This window comes from Aethalodelphis obliquidens, unplaced genomic scaffold (assembly GCF_003676395.1).
Source record: "Aethalodelphis obliquidens isolate GAN/ISIS:26980383/991018 unplaced genomic scaffold, ASM367639v1 scaffold11, whole genome shotgun sequence".
NCBI lineage: Eukaryota > Metazoa > Chordata > Mammalia > Artiodactyla > Delphinidae > Aethalodelphis > Aethalodelphis obliquidens.
In genome coordinates, this window is record NW_020837955.1 from 30,567,199 (window position 1) to 30,587,152 (window position 19,954).

Here is a 19,954-nt window from a genome sequence, read left to right on the forward strand (position 1 = left end):
TTTAAGTTTTCTGGGTCTACATTTGTAAAATATGTGCCACTCAGCTGTACAAGGAACTCCCAATCTAGTAAGCCTAATAAAAGATAAGCTTATCCAGGGGTAGAAATCATGTTTTATTCATCTTTGTTTTCTCCTGCTTAAATTCATAATAGTTACTCAGTAAATGCTGACTGAAAAACAGGATATAGGGCAAGTGCAAATCCTGTGAGATCCTTATGAGAATAATTTTATATAAATTTAATATATTCAGCTTGATTCTAAAGGCAACGTTGAGAGGAGGGCTGTGGGGCTGCATGTTCTTCAGTGTAACCTAAAGTACTGAGCTGATTATAGTGGTTAGAAGATTAAAAGATATATATTTTTAATGGGCAAACGCTTTGCTTAAATATAGCCTACCTTCAGTAATGTGGCTGAGCAGTGATCTCTCTTGTTAAAGTGGCTCCTGTGTATCGAGTTACCTTCACACTCAGTGATGGTTTTAAGAGTTTGGCCACCTTCCACATGTCTGAAAGCAACTCTACATTAGATGTGAGAAAGATGTGGCTGACTTTAAACTTTGGTTGGCGTGAGAAGAATGGAGAAGGCAACAGGGCTTGTTCATGCATGGTTAATACTAGAAAGAGTTCCGGATTTTAGTCATGGAAATTAAAAGGTGTGATCCAGAACAATTTCCTCCTTTTAATTATCGTTCCAAAATGTTCTCCTCTCCTTCTCCCCCATCCCAAGCAGTCTCTAAGGGGCATACTGATATCGAAAAGATGTGAAAAGAAGGAGCTGTCCTTTTTAGGTTTGAGACTGACATTTCTGGTACTGATATTTTGGGGGAATTGTGATTTGTTTGTTCCATAAATGAAAATCATGATTTTCCTTTTTCTTTTTTACTTCCGAAGGAGCCACGTCTTTCTGGACCTTTTTTTCCTCCTTAAGTCATCGCCGAGGTGTTTGCAAACCAAGCCAACACTTAAATTTTTTTCCCCAAACTAGAACAAAGCCAACAGAAACCGCCTAGTAAGTAGTGGAAAAAGCACAGACTTGTGTTTAACGCTCGGTTCATTGCTTTCTTCTAACCTGTCTGACAAATCTTTCAACCTTTTTGAGTCTTTCTGTCTTCATCTGCAAAATGGGGTTAATGGAGGATTTCATCTGCAAAGTGGGGATCACAGATTAAAAGAGATGACATGGGTACATTATGCCCCAAATATACATGAATTGAATCTTAATAATAATATTATGACTGTGTGGTTACAACAAAAACTTTTTCTCCTTTTGCTGTCAGAAATGCTTTTGGTAGATTTCAAATTCTTTTTCATACTGCCTGCTCTTCTTTGGTGGGGATCCAAAAATATTGCTGTGACTCGAGTGTACGAGGCTGCAATTTGTGTTCGGCTTCCTTTCTCAAGGGTTCAAACAGCCTGTTTAGTGAAGGCACAAAAGTACAAAGCAAAAATTTCAGCATATGCCATCAAATCTTGGAAAGTCATCTAAAGGAGGAAAGCTTGCTACCGAGGAAGGAAAAACGGCTCTTTTCTGGGCATCATTTCTGCTCTTCTGAAAAAAGCCCCGATGTTGCAGTATTTTTCAAGGCAGAATATTGTCCCAGATGGAGGAGGAAACACTGACAAGCAGAAAAGGAGATACCTGGGGTTCCGAGGCAGCGTCGGAGAGGGGCGGCGCGCCCGGGGCTCAGAACCTCGCAGCTCTTTGTTGGGGGCGGGGAGTCACTGTTTCCGCGCAAGAAATGGCTCCCCCTGGGAGCGGCCCCTCTGCGGAACCGGCTCCGCGACCCCCGCAGGCCCTAGCCCCCGCCCCTCTCCGTTCTTGCGGACCCCACAAAGTGGTCGGAGTGCGGTGCCTTTAAGACTTTTGCCTGCTGCACATGCTCAGCTCTTTGTGTGTTGTTGGAGTTTTTCTCTTTTCAGAAAAAAAGAAATAGGCTGGAGGATGGGACGGAGGAAGCGGGGAGCGCTGGGGGAAAAGTGCTGCACTTTTGCAGCTGTAGACAGCGGACGGGAAGGGCTTATTTTCTGCTGAAGCTGCGAAGCCGGTCCCGATCTGATCTTTCGTCTGGGGGGGCTCAGGAGGCGCGCGGTGCGAGCGGGGCCGACTTCCCAGGCACGCCGAGGGGAAGGGTACGGCGGGCCCGCGCGCCACACCTGGCGGGCCGCTCTCCCCTCAGCCGGCGGGCCGGGTTGTGCGGACGCGCGGAGGAGTCCCTGGTCCCGGTAGGGGCGGGGCGAGACCACGCGCAGGGCCTGTGTGGGGAGGAGCGGAGACACGCGCGAGTGGGGGAGGCGGCGCAGCACCCCGCGGGCTCTAAAGGCAGCACCGGCATCTGGCTAACGTTACCGGAGAGAAAATGGCTTCTGGGGGGCCGCCGGCGGCCGGCCGGGGCGGGCGAGGCTGAACCCCGCTTCCCTAGTCCCCCCTCCCGCGTTGGGCGCGCCCACCTCGGGGCTCCCGTGGCCCCCGCCCTCCCGGGCGCGTCGGGCTGGGAGCTGAAGAGGTTGGCGCGAGCCGTGGGCGAGGCGGGGCTGCGCGCTGGGTCCCCCTCCCCCTCCCGCAGGTCCCCTCCGGAGCGCCCCGCGCAGCCTGCATCTCCTGCTCCCCGCCTCCGGCCCGGCCCGGGGCGCCGTGGCGGTGGGCTCGGCCTGCCGCGGACAAGGTCAGGAGACGGAGAGGCGATGCCCGAGTGCGACTGGAGGGAGCCGAGCGGAGGCGACAGCGTCTGGGATCTGTCCCTCCTGACCAGGGAGCGGGACTGGAGCAGGCGCCGGTGAGGAGGAGAAGCGGCGGCGGCAGCGGCGCGGTGTTCTCCTCTCCGGCTAGATTTCCCCTCTGAAGCATCCCTGTAGGCGCCCGAGAGCGCATCCCGGCCGGGCAGGGGCGCTGGGAAAGATGGAACCGGGGGGCCGGGCCCGCACTGGTCCCCCGCAGCCGGCGGCCCCGGGGCCGTGGAAAGCTCGGCCGGCGGGCGGCGGTGGCGGCGGCGCCTCCTTCTGGCTGCTGGACGGGAACAGCTGGCTGCTGTGCTATGGCTTCCTCTACCTGGCGCTCTACGCGCAGGTGTCCCAGTCCAAGCTCTGCGAGAGGACCGGCTCCTGCTTCTCGGGCCGCTGTGTCAACTCCACCTGCCTCTGCGACCCGGGCTGGGTGGGGGACCAGTGCCAGCACTGCCAGGGCAGGTTCAAGTAAGTGCCTTCGCCGGACCCCGAACCTCAGCCCTGCCCCGCATCCGTCGCGGCCTCCCCCCTTCTCTCGGCCCCGGGTCCCCCGACTGGGAGCGACCCGCAGCGCTGCGGGAGCGGGGCCCGCGCTGTCCCCCTCCAGCCCTCGCGCCTCGGGGACTTCGGGCCCTGCGTCTCGCACCGACCGCCGTGGATGCGAAGCCTTTCCCGATGGTCCACCTGTCCGCAGCGACTCTGGTCCCCTGATCGTCAAAATTTTCACATTCAGTTACGGTGCCAAACACCATTTTGTTAGGACACTATTTTTTAATCAAAAATTATGCACGTAACTCGTGAAATACTTGCGCATTGTGAAGCATTCAAACAATACGGAAGTTTAAAGGTTAAAAGTTCTGGTCTACCAGTACCTCCCTTTTCCCCATCCTACTCCCCTCTCTAGAGGTAAGCACTGCTAACATGTTAGTGTATTTAGTAATAGTGATCATAAGTAGAGTTTATGATGGCCTTACTATGTGCCAAACACTGTTCTGAGCCCATTACGTGGGTTATCTCGTTTGTTTCTCACACCAACTCTGAGTTACTAGAATTACTATACCGGTTTTACAGAGGGAAATCGAGGCAATCCAAATCAGCCAGTCTAACTCTAGAACATTTACTTTAAGCCAATATACTATGTTGAATTTGCGAGGACAGTCTTGAATTGAGAAATACAAGAGTGACTTTGGGTTAGATAAGAGGATGAAATACCTGGACTTTTTAATGTGGTGGAGATAAAAGATTTTTCTAACTGGTTCTTTGACTATCAGCTGTTGTGTGGGAGCAGCACTTTCGTTTTTTTGAAGCTCAAGGCCCTAAGCAGCTTGCTTTACAACAGTAAAGATACTTTCCTCCATTGGTTGATGTTTGTTGCGTTGCTGTCTGATATGAAAAGAAATGGGTGAATGTGGGGGGAGCAGCAGATAAGATAGTTGAGGCCAATAGGGTGTCCATCTGACAACTTGCACATAACAGTCACTAAGTACCTCAACTTCTTGGTTTTCTAGGTACTTCACATGAAATTTGCTGGCTGGGTTAGTAGCTCTGAAATTGCACTATGTAGATTACTTGTTGTCAGGGTGATAGCAAGATGTAAGTGAACTGTCTCTTGGGCTCTAAGGCAAAGATAGGAATATGGTTCACCTGCTAATAATGTATTATAGGAAAATTTCCTGGGAGTTTTAAACAGCATATTTTCCTCTTTTTGAAAAAAAACTTGCCAGTTAAGACAGTGCCCCTGAAAACTCATTGTAAAAAATGTATTTTTAAAAATGGGACTTTTTAATTTAAGTAGATCTTACTGTTTAAATTAATTGACAAGAGATTTTTGGAAGTGAAATCTCAGAATGAAGTTTTATGAAATTCATCTGTAGCAATAAGTTAAAATGTTTCCTAGCTTCATAATTTCACAAATTAGCCATAGTACTGTAGTTTTACATTTAAAAAAAATTTGGTGGAGGTACTAATTAAAAGTTTAAAAAAGTGTTTCAAGGTCTGCAAAGATATCTTATCGAACTGTGCTTGTTAGCAGTCTTTATAAATTAAATGTTCTTAAACTTTTGCTTTGATCATAACAGCCAGCCTCTTTACCTAGCAAGAGAGGATTTTGAACATATGAACTGGTAGTCAACAATGAAAAAAGCCACATCCATTTTTTATATCCTTTGGTACATAAATAGGAAGATTGCCTGATTCATGTGTAAGTTAGGGACATTGGCCTTTGGGTGGGTGGAATTGCTCCATTTCTCTAAAGAGGACAGAAATTGCTGCAGTCCTGAGAAGCTTCTGTCTACATTCTATAGTAGTGGAATTGCTAATCAGCCAGATCAGCAGCCTGTAACCTCACTAGCAGAGGTTGTCTCAGTTAGTAGGAAAGATCACAGATCAAGTTAAAATCAGCTTAAATAATATAGAGAGATGGTTGGTGTTTGTGAAAGATACATTAGTGAGTAAAAGAGGACTAGTTTTTTATTTTATATAGATATAGTTAAATAACAATAAACCCTGGACTAATCATTGAATATTCATTTCCTTGGAAGCTGTTTCCTATGATTCATTGTACCCTATTAGTAAGTACTTTTTCATTTCTCTGTGGAATACAAGCTATTAGTTAGAGTAAATATAACTGGTACGACTCTGTGTTTTGTTATGTATTCTCTTAGCGTAAAGAAAAAAGTGGTATTTAATGTTAAACGGAAGAATCAATTTAGAAGAAAAGATTTCTTCCTGGTAAAGTACATGCTAAGCTAAGAAAGGTTTATTTGAGGATGGTGGCTTGTTTTATCCAGCATTTGAAGTAATGGCACAGTGGGAAAGACTTTAACTGGAAATTCTCACTTCATTAATTATCTTGAAAATCTTTTACTTAACTGAAGGATAGCCACCTAACAAACAGACATCAAAAATGATCAATCTTGGTAAGCAGGTGTCAAAATTAATTGGCTGGTTCCATGGTAACATAGCTTTTTTCCTACTGTAGGGATTTCACTAGGGAATGAGTATCCTTCAAATGCTTCTTTAGAACAGAAGATTGATGGTTGGAGGGAGAAATGCAGAAGCAAATATGGTATCAAGAGTGGTACTTCAGTTCTCTTAGGATTGATTTCAGTCTTCTGTTTCCATTTGAAAAGAATAAAACTCTCAGAATTACAAGCCATTCCTCTCATAGGTAAAACAGAACAAACACTGATCATCAGCTAAAGCTGGACTAAAAGACTTAGGACTGAGAATCAGAGAGGACAGTGCCAATTTGAAATATAATAATCAAGGATATGATATATGCAAATTTGAATTACATTTACTTGGGTAGCTTAGTATCACATTGGAGTAGAAAATGTTTTACTATAACCTATTTGAATGAATAACATTCTCTATTAGAAGCCAGTTCTTTAGAATTATTTTTGTAGAGTAGCTGAGATTTATGTTTATATAAATTAATAATTTGAGGTCAAACTTGGACATTTTCTTGCTTATGTGACTTAGAAACCTAAGACTTCTAATTTCTCTTAGGTAAACAAAATAGCTGATATTAACGTTCTGAGATTGGAAAATAACTCATTATATTGTGAATATTTTATAAATGTATATTATTAAAACATATTTATTGACTGTTTCTCTAAAATCATCTATTAAATCTTATTGTGTGTTTAATGTATATAGATATTTTCAAAATCTCTTAAGTCAGTCAAGTATGGTTAATGAATTTCACAGATTTATAATGGAAGTAGTCTATTTCTATTTTGACAGCAAAATGAAGATATAATATCAGGAGTGAGGTTGCTATTGTAAACAGAAAGTGGCAGGGTTAAATGTGTCAATATTTTCCCTAAGTTATTATTATTATTATTTTTTGCGGTACGCGGGCCTCTCACTGTTGTGGCCTCTCCCGTTAAGGAGCACAGGCTCCAGACGCGCAGGCTCAGCGGCCATGGCTCACGGGCCCAGCCGCTCCGCGGCATGTGGGATCTTCCCGGACCGGGGCACGAACCCATGTCCCCTGCATTGGCAGGCGAACTCTCAACCACTGCGCCACCAGGGAAGCCCCCATTCCCTAAGTTATTATTAAAAATAAAACAACCCCAACATATGTGTGTATACACACACACACACACACACACACACACACGCACATATTTGGAATCCTTTTTAATAATAATAGGGAAGCTATCAGTAACTATAAAGTTAAATTGAATATTCCCTGTCCCCAGGTCTTCTTTATTTCAAACTAAGATTATAATATGTAATTTATATCCATGGGTTCTTTTTACATTATTAAACCATAAAATCACACAATAGATTTTAAAATAATTTAAATTGAGTGTTTCTAGGATCCTAAATTGATAAATTGCTTGTACTAGCATGGTTTTCAAGACCATGTGTCTACATAATTTGGTTCCTTTAGCAGATCAGACTCACCCTTCCTGTTTTCCTGCCTGGGTCTTTGAAAATTCCTTGAAAGTGTCACATTCCTTTTGGACTCAGGGCATTTTACACACATGCATACATCCCTCTGAACCGTCTTTCCTATGTGGTCTTTGCTTGACTTATTACTAAGCATCCTTTGAATTTTAGCTTATACTAGTGTCTAAAGGAAGCTTTTCTGACTCCTCAGACTATGTGACCCCTCGTTATGTACTCTTATAGCACTATTTTTACTTTTTAGCACTTTCATAATGAATTATTAAATTACAATTGTAATTTTTTCTTAAAAATTATTTTTAAGAGCTTTATTGGGGTATAATTGACATGCAATAAACTGTACAATTTAAAAAGTTTGGACATATATATGCACCTCTTAAACTATCACCACAATCAAGATTATAAAAGTATCAGTCACACTCAAAAGTTTCATGTGCCCCTTTGTATTCCCTCCCTCTCCTTTCCGCTGCCTCTCCCTGTCCCCAGGCAACTAACTGAGCCGCTTTCCTTCAGTATAGATTTCTAACAAAATGACAAAACTCTTTTTCAAAGTAGTTGTATCTTTTACATTCCCACCAGCAGGGTATGAATGTTCCAGTTAATTTACACCCTCACCAACACTTGGTATGGTCAGTCTTAAATTTTAGCGGTTCTAATAGGTGTGTAGTGGTATCTCATTGTGATTTTATTTTGCATTTCCCTAATGACTAATGAGAGCATCTTATGTGCTTACTTGCCATCTGTAGATCTTCTTTGGTGAGGTATCTGTTCATATCTTTTGCACATTTTTAAAATTGTTTTTTCTTATTATTGATTTTTATGAGTTCTTTATATATTCTGGATACTAGCTCCTTATCAGATATATCATTGGCAAATATTTTCTCCCATGTTGGGGCTTGTCTTTTCATTCTCTTAACGGTGATTTCAAAGAACAGAAGTTGAAAAAAAAAAAAAAGAACAGAAGTTTTAAATTTCAATTCCAGTTTATCATTTTTTTCCTTTTATGGATTGTGCTTTAGGCACAATATCTAAGAGGCCTTTGCCTAAACCAAAGATTTTCTTTGATTATTTTTTTTTCCTAGAAGTTTTGTAGTTTTAGATTTTACAATTAGGTTTATAGTCCATTTTGAGTTAATTCCACATCTAGTGAGAGGTATGGATCTCAATTTTTTTTTTTTTTTGCGTATAGATATCCAATTATTCTAGGACCATTTGTTGAAAAAAACTATCCTTTCTCTACTAAAGTGGTTTGGCATCTTTGTTGAAACCAGTTATTCGTATATTTGTGTGTCTGTTTCTGGACTCTGTTCCACTGATCTATTTGTATGTCAAGATTATTATAGCTTTATAAGTCTTGAATTCAGGGAGTTTAAGTCCTTCAATTTTGTTCTTTTTCAATTATTTTGGCTACTCTATGTCCTTGGCATTTCCACATGAATTTCAGAATCAGCTTGTCAGTTTCTACAAAAAAACCTGCTGGGATTTTATTTGGGACTGTATTGAATCTATACATCAGTCTGGGGGACAGTTGACACCTTATCGATATTGAGTTTTCTTACCTGTGAACATGGTATATCTCTCCATTTATTTAAGTCTTCTTTAATCTCTCAAAAATATTTAAAAGTTTTCAGTGAACAGGTCTTACAACTCTTCTGTCAGATTTTCCCCTAAGTACTTAATATATTTTGCTGCTATTGTAAATTATATATACGTGTGTGTGTGTGTGTGTGTGTGTGTAAAATATGAAAATACAACTGATTTTTGTATTTGGTCTTGTATCCTTCAATTTTTCTAACCTCATTTATTAGTTGTAGTAGTAGTAGTTTTTGTAGATTCCTTATGATTTTCTACATAGATGATTGTGTTGTCTGCAAGTAAAAATACTATAAGCCTTTTCTGTGCAATCTGGATGGCTTTCATTTCTTTTTCTTGCCTTATTTCACTGGCTAGAACCTCCATTACAGTGATGTATACAGGTGATAAGAGTGGTTGGCTGTGTCTTGTTTTTTGATTTAAAGGAAAAATATTCAATCTTTAACCATTAAGTATGATGTTATGTGTAAGATTTATAAAACCTTTCTGATTTTCTGTTTCTGTCAGTTATTGAGAGGGGGTATTGAAATTTTCAATTATAATTTTGTAACTATCTATTTCTCTGCAGTCACATCTATTTTTGCTTCATGTATTTTGAAGCTCTGTTATTAGGTGCATGAAATTTTCTATTATATCCTATTGGTAAATTGATCCTTTTTTCATTATGGAATGACTAGTTCCTGAAAAGACTATCCTTTTTTCATTGATGTTTTTGCCCCTTTGTTGAAAATGAGGTGGATGTCTCTCTCTCTGTATCTATTTCTTGATTCTGTTCTGTTCTATTGATTCATGTATCTTTACTTTGGGAAATGCATTTCTTTTGACTACTGGATCTTTATAGTAAGTCTTTTTCCTTTTTAAATTTATTTTTGGCCATGTTGGGTCTTTGTTACTGCATGAGGGCTTTCTCTAGTTGTGTCGAGTGGTTGCCTCTTCATTGCGGTGTGCGGGCCTCTCATTGTCGTGGCTTCTCTTGTTGTGGGGCATGGACTCTAGGTGTGCAGGCTTCAGTATTTGCAGCACATGAGCTCAGTAGTTGTGGCTCACGGGCTCTAGAGTGCAGGCTCAGTAGTTGTGGCACAGGGGGTTAGTTGCTTCGTGGCATGTGGGATCTTCCCGGACCAAGGCTTGAACCCGTGTCCCCTGCATTGGCAGGCAGGTTCTTAATCACTGTACCACCAGGAAAGTCCCTTTATAGTAAGACTTAAAATTAGATAGTGAGATTCCTCCAACTCTGCTTCTGTTTTTGAAAATTCATTTGGTTTTTCTAGTTCATTTGCTTTTCCACATAAATTTTAGAATCAGTTTGTCAATTTCTTAAAAAAAAAAGCTGGGATTTTGATTGAGATTGTGTTGATTCAAGAGATCATTTTGGGAAGAATTGACATCTAGACAATATTGAACTTTCTTGTCCATCAACATGATATATTTCTTCATTTATTTAGGTTTTCATTGATTTCTTTTTTCAGATACAGATACTGCATACATTTTGTTACATTTATACCTAAATAGTTTGTATTCTTTGATGCTATTGTAATTGATAGTTTCCTTTAATTTCAGTTTCTAATTGTTCTTTTTCATTATGTAGAAATGCAATTGATTTTTGTATATTGACCTTGTATCCTGCAATGTTGCTAAACTCAGTTTCAGTAGCTTTTTTTTTTTTGTAGATTCTTTGGGGCTTTCTATACAGACGATCATAGCATCTGTTTTACTTCTTCCTTTCCCATTATATGCCCTTGTTTTTCTTCTTCTTCTGTTGTACTCGCTAGGACTTCAACCTGATGTTGAATATGAGTACAAGAGTGGATATCCTTGCCTTGTTTCCAATCTTAGGTGGAAAACATTCAGTCTTTAAACATGAAGTATCATGTTAGTTGCATGTCAGGCTTTTTAAAAATAAATGCCCTTTATTAGGTTCAAGAAGTTCCCTACTATTCCTAATTTTGAGAGTTGAGATAACGGAAAAATGTATATTGGTCTCTGCCCCTGGTTCCTGGCACAGAGTTCCTAAAACCGTTATAATTTCCTAAGTGATAAGAGCACTAGAAGCATCTCTTGTTCTAATGTTCATCTTTTACCTTTGTTCCTAACACAGGGCTGCTGAAACCCTTGTAATTTCCCTGGTGATAGTAGTAGCTCCTGGATGGCTTATGGATGAGGGCTAGTTACCAGAAAGGCCAAGTCATGGTTTGAAGCTTGGAATCTTCAGCCCTGGGCCCCGTTCTGTTGAGAAGGGAGAATGGCTGAAAGTAGAGATATGCTGAATCATGCCTACATGATAAAGCCTCCATAAAATCCCCAAAGTTTGGGGTTCAGAGAGCTTCTAGTGAACACACGAAGGTGCTGGGAGAGTGATGCACCTTAACAGGGCAGGGAAACACTGAACCCCTTCGCCCATGTATTACCCTATGTAGCTCTTCTATCTGGCTGTTCCTGAATTATATCCTTTTATAATAAACTAGTGATCTAGTAAATAAAATGTTTGTCTGAGTTCTGTGAGCCTCTCTAGCAAATTAATTAAACCCAAGGAAGGGGTCCTTGGATCCCCTAGTCTGTGGCCAGTTGGTCAGAAGCATAGGTGGTATCTGGGCTTGCAACTGGTTTCTGAAGTGGGGCAGGGTTCAGTGGGGGGGCAGTCTTGTGGGACTGAAACCTTAACCTGTGCGATCTGATGCTGTTTCCTGTTAGATAGTGTCAGAATTGAGTTGAATTCTTGGACACTCTGCTTGTTGCCTGTGAATTCCTTGGTGGTGGGGAAAAACCTCCATACATTTGGTGACTGGAAGCGAAGGTTGTGTGAATAGTAAAGGAGACTTATGGGGAAGAAGCACATAGTAGAGAAGAACTGGATTTTTTCCTACACAGGAGGAAAAAAAGCTGAGAATGTTTCCATTTACAGTCGTGTATGGATGTTGAATTTTGTCACATGTTTCTTCTATATCTATTGAGACAGTCGTTTGGTTTTTCTTCTTTTTGTTTGTTAATATTGGTGAATTAAATTGATTGATTTTCAAATGTTTAATCAGCCTTACATTCCTGGGGTAAACTCCACTTGGTCCCAATATATTATACTTTTTATATATTGCTGGATTTAATTTGCTAATATTTCGTTGAGGATTTTTGCTTTTGTGTTCATGAGAGATATTGTTCTGTAATTTTCTTCTCTTGAAATGTCTTTGGTTTCCTTATGGTGTAATGCTAACCTTATAAAATGGGTTAGGAAATGCTCCCTCTTCTTATGTTTTCTGGAAGGATTTATGTAGACTTGGTATTACTTTTTTCTTAAATGTTTGGTAAATGTTTTTCTTAAATGTTTGGTAAATGTTTTTCTTAAATGTTTGGTAAATGTTTTTCTTAAATGTTTGGTAAATGTTTGATTCCATTTGGGCCTGGAATTTCTTTGTGGAAGGCTTGCAGCTGTGAACTCAATTTTTTAAATAGATGCAGGGATATTCATTTTATCTATTTCTTGCGTGAGTTTTGGCAGATTGTATCTTACAGAGAATGGGTCCATTTCATCTGAGTTTTCAAATTTATGGGCATAAAGTTGTTCATAATATTTCCTTATCATCCTTTTAAAGTCTGTGGGGTCTTTAGTGATATTTCTTCTTCCATTTCTGATATCGGTAGTTTATGTTTTCTTTTTTCTTGCTTAGTCTGGCTAGACATTAATGTTATCAATCTTTTCAAAGAATATGTGTTTCGTTTCATTGATTCCTGCTATTTTTTCTTTTCTTGTTTTTTCAGTTTCATTGATTGCTGCTTCTTTATTTTATTTTATTTTATTTTATTTTTGCCACGCCACGCAGCTTGCCGGATCTTAGTTCCTGAGTAGGGATTGAACCCAGGTCCGTGGAAGTGAAAGCCCCGAGTCTTAACCACTGGATCGCCAGGGAATCCCTGCTTCCTTTGGTTTTAACTTACTTTTATTTATTCTAGTTTCTTAAGATGAAAAGCTTAGATCATTAATTTGAGTTGTTTCTTCCTTTTAATAAAAGCATTTGAATGCTATACATGTTCTTCTAAGCACTGCATTAGCTGAATCTCACATATTATGGGATGTAGTACTTTGATTTTCATTCAGTGTAATTGAACTAAATTATGATTTATCTTGAGACATTCTCTTTGGCTTATGTAGAACTGTTTTGTTTAATTTCCAAATATTTGGGAATTTACCAGAGCTTTTTCTTTTATTTATTTCTAGTTAAATTGCATTATGTTCAAAGAACATACCTTTTATGATTCTAGTTTTTATAAATTTGTTAAGACTTGTTTTTTGGACAGAATATGGTCTATCGTGGTGAATGTTACATGTGCAGTTCAAAGAATATACATTCTGCTGTTGAATGGAGTGTTACAGAAATGTCAAGAAGGTCAGTTGGTTGTTTATGTTGTTTAGATCTTCTGTATCCCTAATGATATTCTATCTGCTTGTTCTGTTGATTACTGAAAGAGGAGTGTTGAAGTCTCCCACTGTATTTATGAATTTATCTGTTTGTTTCCTTTCATTTCTGTCAGTTTTGCTTCTTGTATTTTGAAGCTTTTTTTGAGATGCATATACAGTTAGAATTGTTATGTCTTTTGGTGAACAGACCCATTCATCATAATATAGTTTCCCATCTCTTTTTCTTTGGTAATTCTTTTTACTTTGAAATCTACTTTGATATTAATAGCCACACTAGCTTTCTTCTGCTTATTGTTTGCATGATGTATCTTTTTTGACTTGGAAAGAATGATGTGTGTGTGTGTATATATGTATGTGTATGTGTATATATATATATAAAATCCAGTCTAATAATCTGTCTTTATATTGGTTTGTTGAGACTATTTACATTTAATATATTTGGATATTTTTTAGCATTCCATTTTAATTTTCTGTTGGCCCTTTTGGTATATGTCTTTGTATTATTTTTTAGGGGTTATGCTAGTGTGCTAGTGATTACACTATGAATAGCTAACTTTTTATAGTCTATTTAGAGTTAGTAATATATTACTTCAGGAAAATTAAGAAATTTTGGAACCATATAGGTCCATTTATCTTCACCTGCTGACCTGTGCTATAATTGTCATATAATCACATCTACATGTATGTCAAATCTCATCTGATAAAGTTATAAATTTTGCTTTCAACAATCATACATACTTTAAAGAACCTAAGAGGAGGAAAATAGTCCTTTATATTTTCTCAGATATCTGCTCTTCCTTTTGCTCTTTGTTTATTTCTCAAGTTATAAATTAACTCTTAGTGTCATTTCCCTTTTGTCTGAATCACTTTCTTTTGGATTTCTTTTTGAGCACAACTGCTGCTGATGGACTTTCTTAGTTTTCCTTGTTTTGAGAATATTTTGCCTTTTTTACTGAAAGATATTTTCCCAGGTACAGAATTCTGGGTTGACAGTTCCTTTCTTTCAGTGTTTTAAAGATGTTGCTTGACTCTCTTCTGGCCTGCATAGTTTCTGAAATCCGCAGTCATTCTAATGATTTTCCCCCGTATGTATCATTTCATTTTTTTTCTAGCTACTTCCAAGCTTTTTATGCAACTTTTGTTTTTAGCAGTTCAGATTCTGATGTATCTGTGTGTAGCTTTCTTTGAATTTACCGTGGTTAGGGTTTGCTGAGCATCTTGAATTTATATTTATGTCTTTCACAAATACAGGATTTTTCTAAAAACCGTTATTTCTTCAAATATATTTTTTCTGCACCGGTCTTTTTCCCTTCTCTTTCTGGGACTTCGGTGATACTAATGTTAGGCTTAAACAAAATTCTTGAGGCTCTGTTCTCTCTCTTTTTTTTTTAACTCTTTTTTTTCTTTCTTTAGATTGTACAATTTCTGTTGAACTGTCATCAACTTCACTGACGGTTGCCTCTGCAACCTCCACTATGCTTTCGAACCCATCCAGTCATTTTCAAAGTTAAGATATAGTTTTCAGTCCCCACATTTCTGTCGTGTTCTTTTTTATGATTTCTATTTCCCTGTTGAAAACTTCTCCTCCCATTTCATTTAAGTGTCTTTACCTTTATACCATGGAGTACAGTTTTAATACCTAACGTCTTTGTCTGATGATTCCAATTTCTGGATTTTCTCAGGAGTGACATCTATTGATTATCTTTTCCATTGAGAATCTGTTACATATTCCTGGTTCTTTGTATGTTGAGTGATTTTGGATTTATTCTGGATGTTCTGAATGTTATGTAGGTTCTTGGTCCTGTTATTCCCTGGAGAATGCTGATTTATTTATTTACTTATTTATTTTTATTTAGTAGGCAACTAACCGGTTAGGTACAAGTAGCAAATTCTCTATCTTGCTTTCGGAGGGCAGTGGTTCTAATCTTTGTTCCATTTTCAGAGCTTTGGATATAAATGCACACATGCCACTCAGGGATTAGTCTGAGACTTTGTGGTGTTTTAAATTTTAATTCACTTCTCAGAGCCTGTGATAAGCTGCTTTTTGGTCTGTCCCACACGTGAGCAGCTCAGATTGAGCTTGAGTCTTATGTGGGTTCATACACAGAATTAGGGTATCTGCATCTTCAGCTCCCTCTTCCTTAGGATTCCCCCCACACTCTTCGGCTTGAAGGGGCACTTTTCCCCAGTTATTCTTGCTTTTGAAGAGACAGAATTTCTCTTAGGATTTGATCGGCATATGCATGTGCTGCTGCCGTTCTCTCAAGGTTTGCCACCCTTGCCATCTCTCCGGCCATCGTTTTTGTAAAGTCCTGAAGTTTTCTTTCTTGGGTTGTTGCAGTAGCCCCCCCCCCCTTTTTTTTTTTTTTTTGTGCAGTAGCCCTTTAATTGATCTTTCTGTTTCTGTTTTTTTCTCTTGCTCATCTGTCCTTTATTGCTGCCAGAGTTTGCTTGAAAGAACACAAATTTGATCATATCTTCCTTTGCCTAAGAACTGGAGTATTTAAGGTAGTGAGTGGTGCCAAGGTTTCTGATGAGGGATCTGTTGTCATTCAAATTGTTGTTCTCCTCTAGGTAGTGTGTCATCCTCCTCTTTCTTTCTTTCTTTTTTTTTTTCTCTTAGGTTTTCAGAAATTTGGTTATGATACGTGTGGGTGTGGAATTCTTTGTTTACCTTGCTTATTTTTTGCTCAGCTTCTTGTTCTGTAAGTTTACATCTTTTTCAAAATTTGCAAAAATTTCTGTTATCATTTCTTCAGATATTGTTTTCAGCTCCACACTTTTTCCTCTCCTTCTGTGACTCCAATGAGACAAATGTTAGATCTTTTGTTACTAACTTTTAAGTCACTAAAGCTCTGTTCATTTCCTTCAATCTGTTTTCTCTCTCTTCAGACTGGATGATTTTTATTTACGTATCTCTATATTCACTGATTCTTTATCTTCTCTGTTCTGCTCTTGGACCCCTCTTGTGAGTTTTATAAAACGTTTCATTTGTTATATTTTTCCATTTTGTTCTTCTTTACATCTTCTGTTTCTTTGCTGAAACTTATATTTTTGTATTTGTTCCAAAAGTGTCTGAAGCTGCTTATTGGGCCATTTTTCTGAGAGCTGCTCTAAGATTCTTCACAGATAATTCCAGGATCCTTGTCATGTCAGTGCTGGTACCTGCTGATTATCTCTTCTCAAATGCGTTGAGATTTTGTATGGCAAGTAATTTTGGATTGTATCCTGGATATTTTGAGTATTATGTATGAGACTCTTGTTCCTATTTAAATATTCTGTTCTAGGAGGCAGTTAGCTCGTTTTGGCATGTATGACCTAGCTCACTTTTTAAAAGTACAGCTTTATTGAGTTATAATTTATATACCATAATATTCATACATGTCATAATACCATTTTAAAGTGTATGATTCAGTGGTCTTTAGTATATTCAGAGAGTGGTGCAACCGTCACCACTCTGTAGTTTTAGAACTTTTTCATCACCCCATAAGGCAAACCCACACCCATTTGCAGTCACTTTCCATTTTCCCTACCCACCAATTTCACCAGTCTAGGCGCTGCTAATCTACTTTCTCTATGAGCTTGTTTATTATGGACATTTCATAGAAATGGAATCATATAATTATATGTTCTTTGTCACTGATTTCTTTCACTTACTTAGCATGTTGTCAAGTTTCATTGTATTGGTATTCCACATTTGTTTTTCTCTTTATCAGCTGATGGACATTTGGGTTGTTTCTTCTACCTTTTGGCTACTGTGAATAATGCTGCTATGAATTTTTTGTGTACAGGTTTTGGCATGGACATACGCTTTAATTTCTCTTGGCCATATCCTAGGAGTGTGCTGGCTCTCTTCTGTGCTGAGATTAGACTGCCCACTTAGTTACAATTTAGTTTTGCTGTGTTGATTCTGCTCAGTTTCACATATTGCACCCGAGGGCATGCCCAGGACTTCATACACAGATTTAAAGAATCCCCTTTTTCACCTTCCTCATCTTTGTAATTTGTTTCCATTCTCTTGTTAGGAGGATAAGGGGAGCTGACTCTATTGTCATTTGTCTCCTCCAGTGGGGAGGGAGAGATTCTTTTTTTTTTTTTTTTTGGTAGGTAAAATAAGCGTTTAAAAAATAAAAGCACTGTATAAATTAGGAATTTTCAAGTTGATTCTCTGTCTCATAAAAAAAATAGAAGATTTAAGATCATTTTTCACGTTTTGATGTATTAAGTATTATGCCAGGCTTCATTTGTATTTTATGACAATATAATTATGCTAATAATGAATTTTTTCCAGAAAGTAGAATTTATTATTCTAACTATTTCATGTAAGACTAATATTAATAGCATTAAAACTAACATTTCACACGTTAAATTATGAGTTTAGAGGAGAAATGATATTATGTGGTGGAAAAAGCTTTTACCTGTATTGCCTTTTTTTATTGCTGATGAAAATCCTGTGAGGTAGATGTTGTTATTCTCATTTTACAGTGGGAATACAGAGTGAAAGACCTGAAGCAATTATTTATGCAAAGTCTGATAGCTACTAAGTGATAGCTGAGTTGCCAAACATGTCTTTCTGGCTCATTTTCTATAGCAAGCCATCTTCTACTCTTCAATAAGAAGTTTCTCCTCAGTTATAAATTCATAATCTTCTGGATTTCCAGATAGCATAGGGGTACTTAGGATCATGAGTTTTGATACCAAACTGACATGGGATTGAGATCTATTTCTGCCAATGTGCCATGAATGTTGCATGGATTTAGTTTGCTGCTTTACTGAACACTTGATAAGTTTTATGGCATTACGGTTTTAAAACAATCTTGTGAAATAAGCATTATTGTTATAACTGTTTTGCACACAAGGAAACTTGAGGCTTAGGGAGTTTGAGTAACATACTCGTTAGGTGACCAGGCTGAGATTCTTGTAGCTCTTCTAAAGTTTTGCCTGTTTCTTCTAGTTTCTCAGTCATGTCTTATTTATTCTTCAGTGAAAAGAGAGTATTGTTCTACAGAGTTCTTACGTGTCCTTTGTGAAGTTAGTATGAATGAGTGCGTTTTACAGTACACAGAGATGCCATAAGAAAAGTCTAAGCTCATTAAATAATTTTCTATGATATAGCAATATTTTATTTATCTCCAAGCTTGTTGATTATTTAAATGTATATTATAACAGGAACTTTTAATGTCACGTTCCTGGATAGGCTGTGAGTGGTTGGTGAATCCTCAGATTTGTATATAAAATATTATTTATACGAATTTTTCTAGGCAGGTGGTAGTAGCTTTTACAAGATTCTCAAAAGTGATCTCGGATCTCAAAATGGTGAGCATCACTGTACTGTAGAAAAGGAACCCAAATAATGGTCACTGTGTATGTAGAATTAAAAAACATTTTTTCAACACATGGAATGATTTCAAAAGTAGTTTTTTAATTTATTTTTTCAAAAAAGCTTAGGAAGATTATACAACAAGGATAAAAAAAATTTCCTATTAATTGAAATATTATAGTATTCAAATAATCTGAACATCTATATTACATGTAGGTACATATAGATACAATGAATATCTCTATGTATTTATATGTATACATATATGTGTGTGTATATATGTACACACACACACCTGACATATTTCTATAGATATCTATCTGTATGATGGGGAGTGCTCCATCATGCCCTCTATTTGACATGTATCATTACTTTATATGCTCTACATTTATTTGCTGTTCGTATATTGTCTTCCCTCTTTCTAGCACTAAGTTGTCCAATGTGTCAGTCACTATCTGCATGTGGCTGTTAAAATTTATTAAAATTAAATTTTAAAAGTTCCGTTCATTTTTTTGCACTGACCACATTTCAAGTGCTCAGTAGCCACGTGTGCTTAGAGGCTACCGTACGGGACATGTATAGAACATTTCTATCATTGCAGGAAGTTCTGTTGGACAACATTGTTCTGGAATGTAAGGTCCAGGAGGGCAGAGACTTTTTTTACTTAGTTTTTCTTGTTTTTTATTTTAATAGCTTTATTGAGATGTAATTTACATAACATAAATCTCACCAGTTTAAAGTACACAATTTAATGGTTTTTAAGATGCACTTAGAGAGTTGTGCAACTGTAACCATAATTTTAGAACATTTTATCATTGCATAAAGTAAACCTTGTATTCAAGAGCATTCACTCTCCATTCTCTCCCTGTCCCCCAGGTCACTACTAATCTGCTTTCTAGAGACCTTCCATGATTCACAGTTTTATCTCCCATGCCAAGAATATTGCTTGCCATTTATTTTATGATGGCCCTCATGACCTTTGCCCCCTGGGGTTCCTCTCATGATTTTATGTTGTATGGCAAAAGGGAGGTTATCTCAGTGATTTTCCACCACAAATCCTGGAGGGTGAGGTATCATTAGCTCCTTCCTTTGATATTAGACTTGATAGCTAACTAAGCACATACTATTTGTTGTCACTGAGGCCAGTCTGTAGACAGTTTAGTTAGTGTGCTGATGGCCAGTCCAAGTGGTATAGCTTCGTTAGTGTACTTACATGGGGGAAAATATTAACTAATAAAGTCAGTACCTTTGTGGCCAGGATATGATTTGTACAAATTAGTGATCATTCAAAGTGGGACAGGGCTTCCCTGGTGGCGCAGTGGTTGAGAGTCCGCCTGCCGATGCAGGGGACACGGGTTCGTGCCCCGGTCTGGGGAGATCCCACATGCCATGGAGCGGCTGGGCCCGTGAGCCATGGCCACTGGGCCTGCGCGTCCGGAGCCTGTGCTCCGCAACGGGAGAGGCCACAACAGTGAGAGGCCTGCGTACCGCAAA

The 19,954-nt window shown here is 38.8% G+C and overlaps 1 protein-coding gene across 2 annotated transcripts in view; it reads left to right on the forward strand.

The window, feature by feature from the left end:
* Positions 1-2,525: 2,525 nt before the first annotated feature.
* Positions 2,526-19,954, forward strand: part of ATRNL1 (attractin like 1) — a 678,243-nt gene continuing 660,814 nt past the window's right edge. Inside the window, exon 1 of one of the 2 annotated variants that reach the window (XM_027112688.1) lies at positions 2,526-3,188. In XM_027112688.1, coding sequence (XP_026968489.1) covers positions 2,896-3,188 — 293 coding nt within the window. In that variant the 5' untranslated portion in view covers positions 2,526-2,895. The remainder of the gene's footprint in view (positions 3,189-19,954) is intronic. The other variant, XM_027112689.1, reaches the window with a different exon arrangement.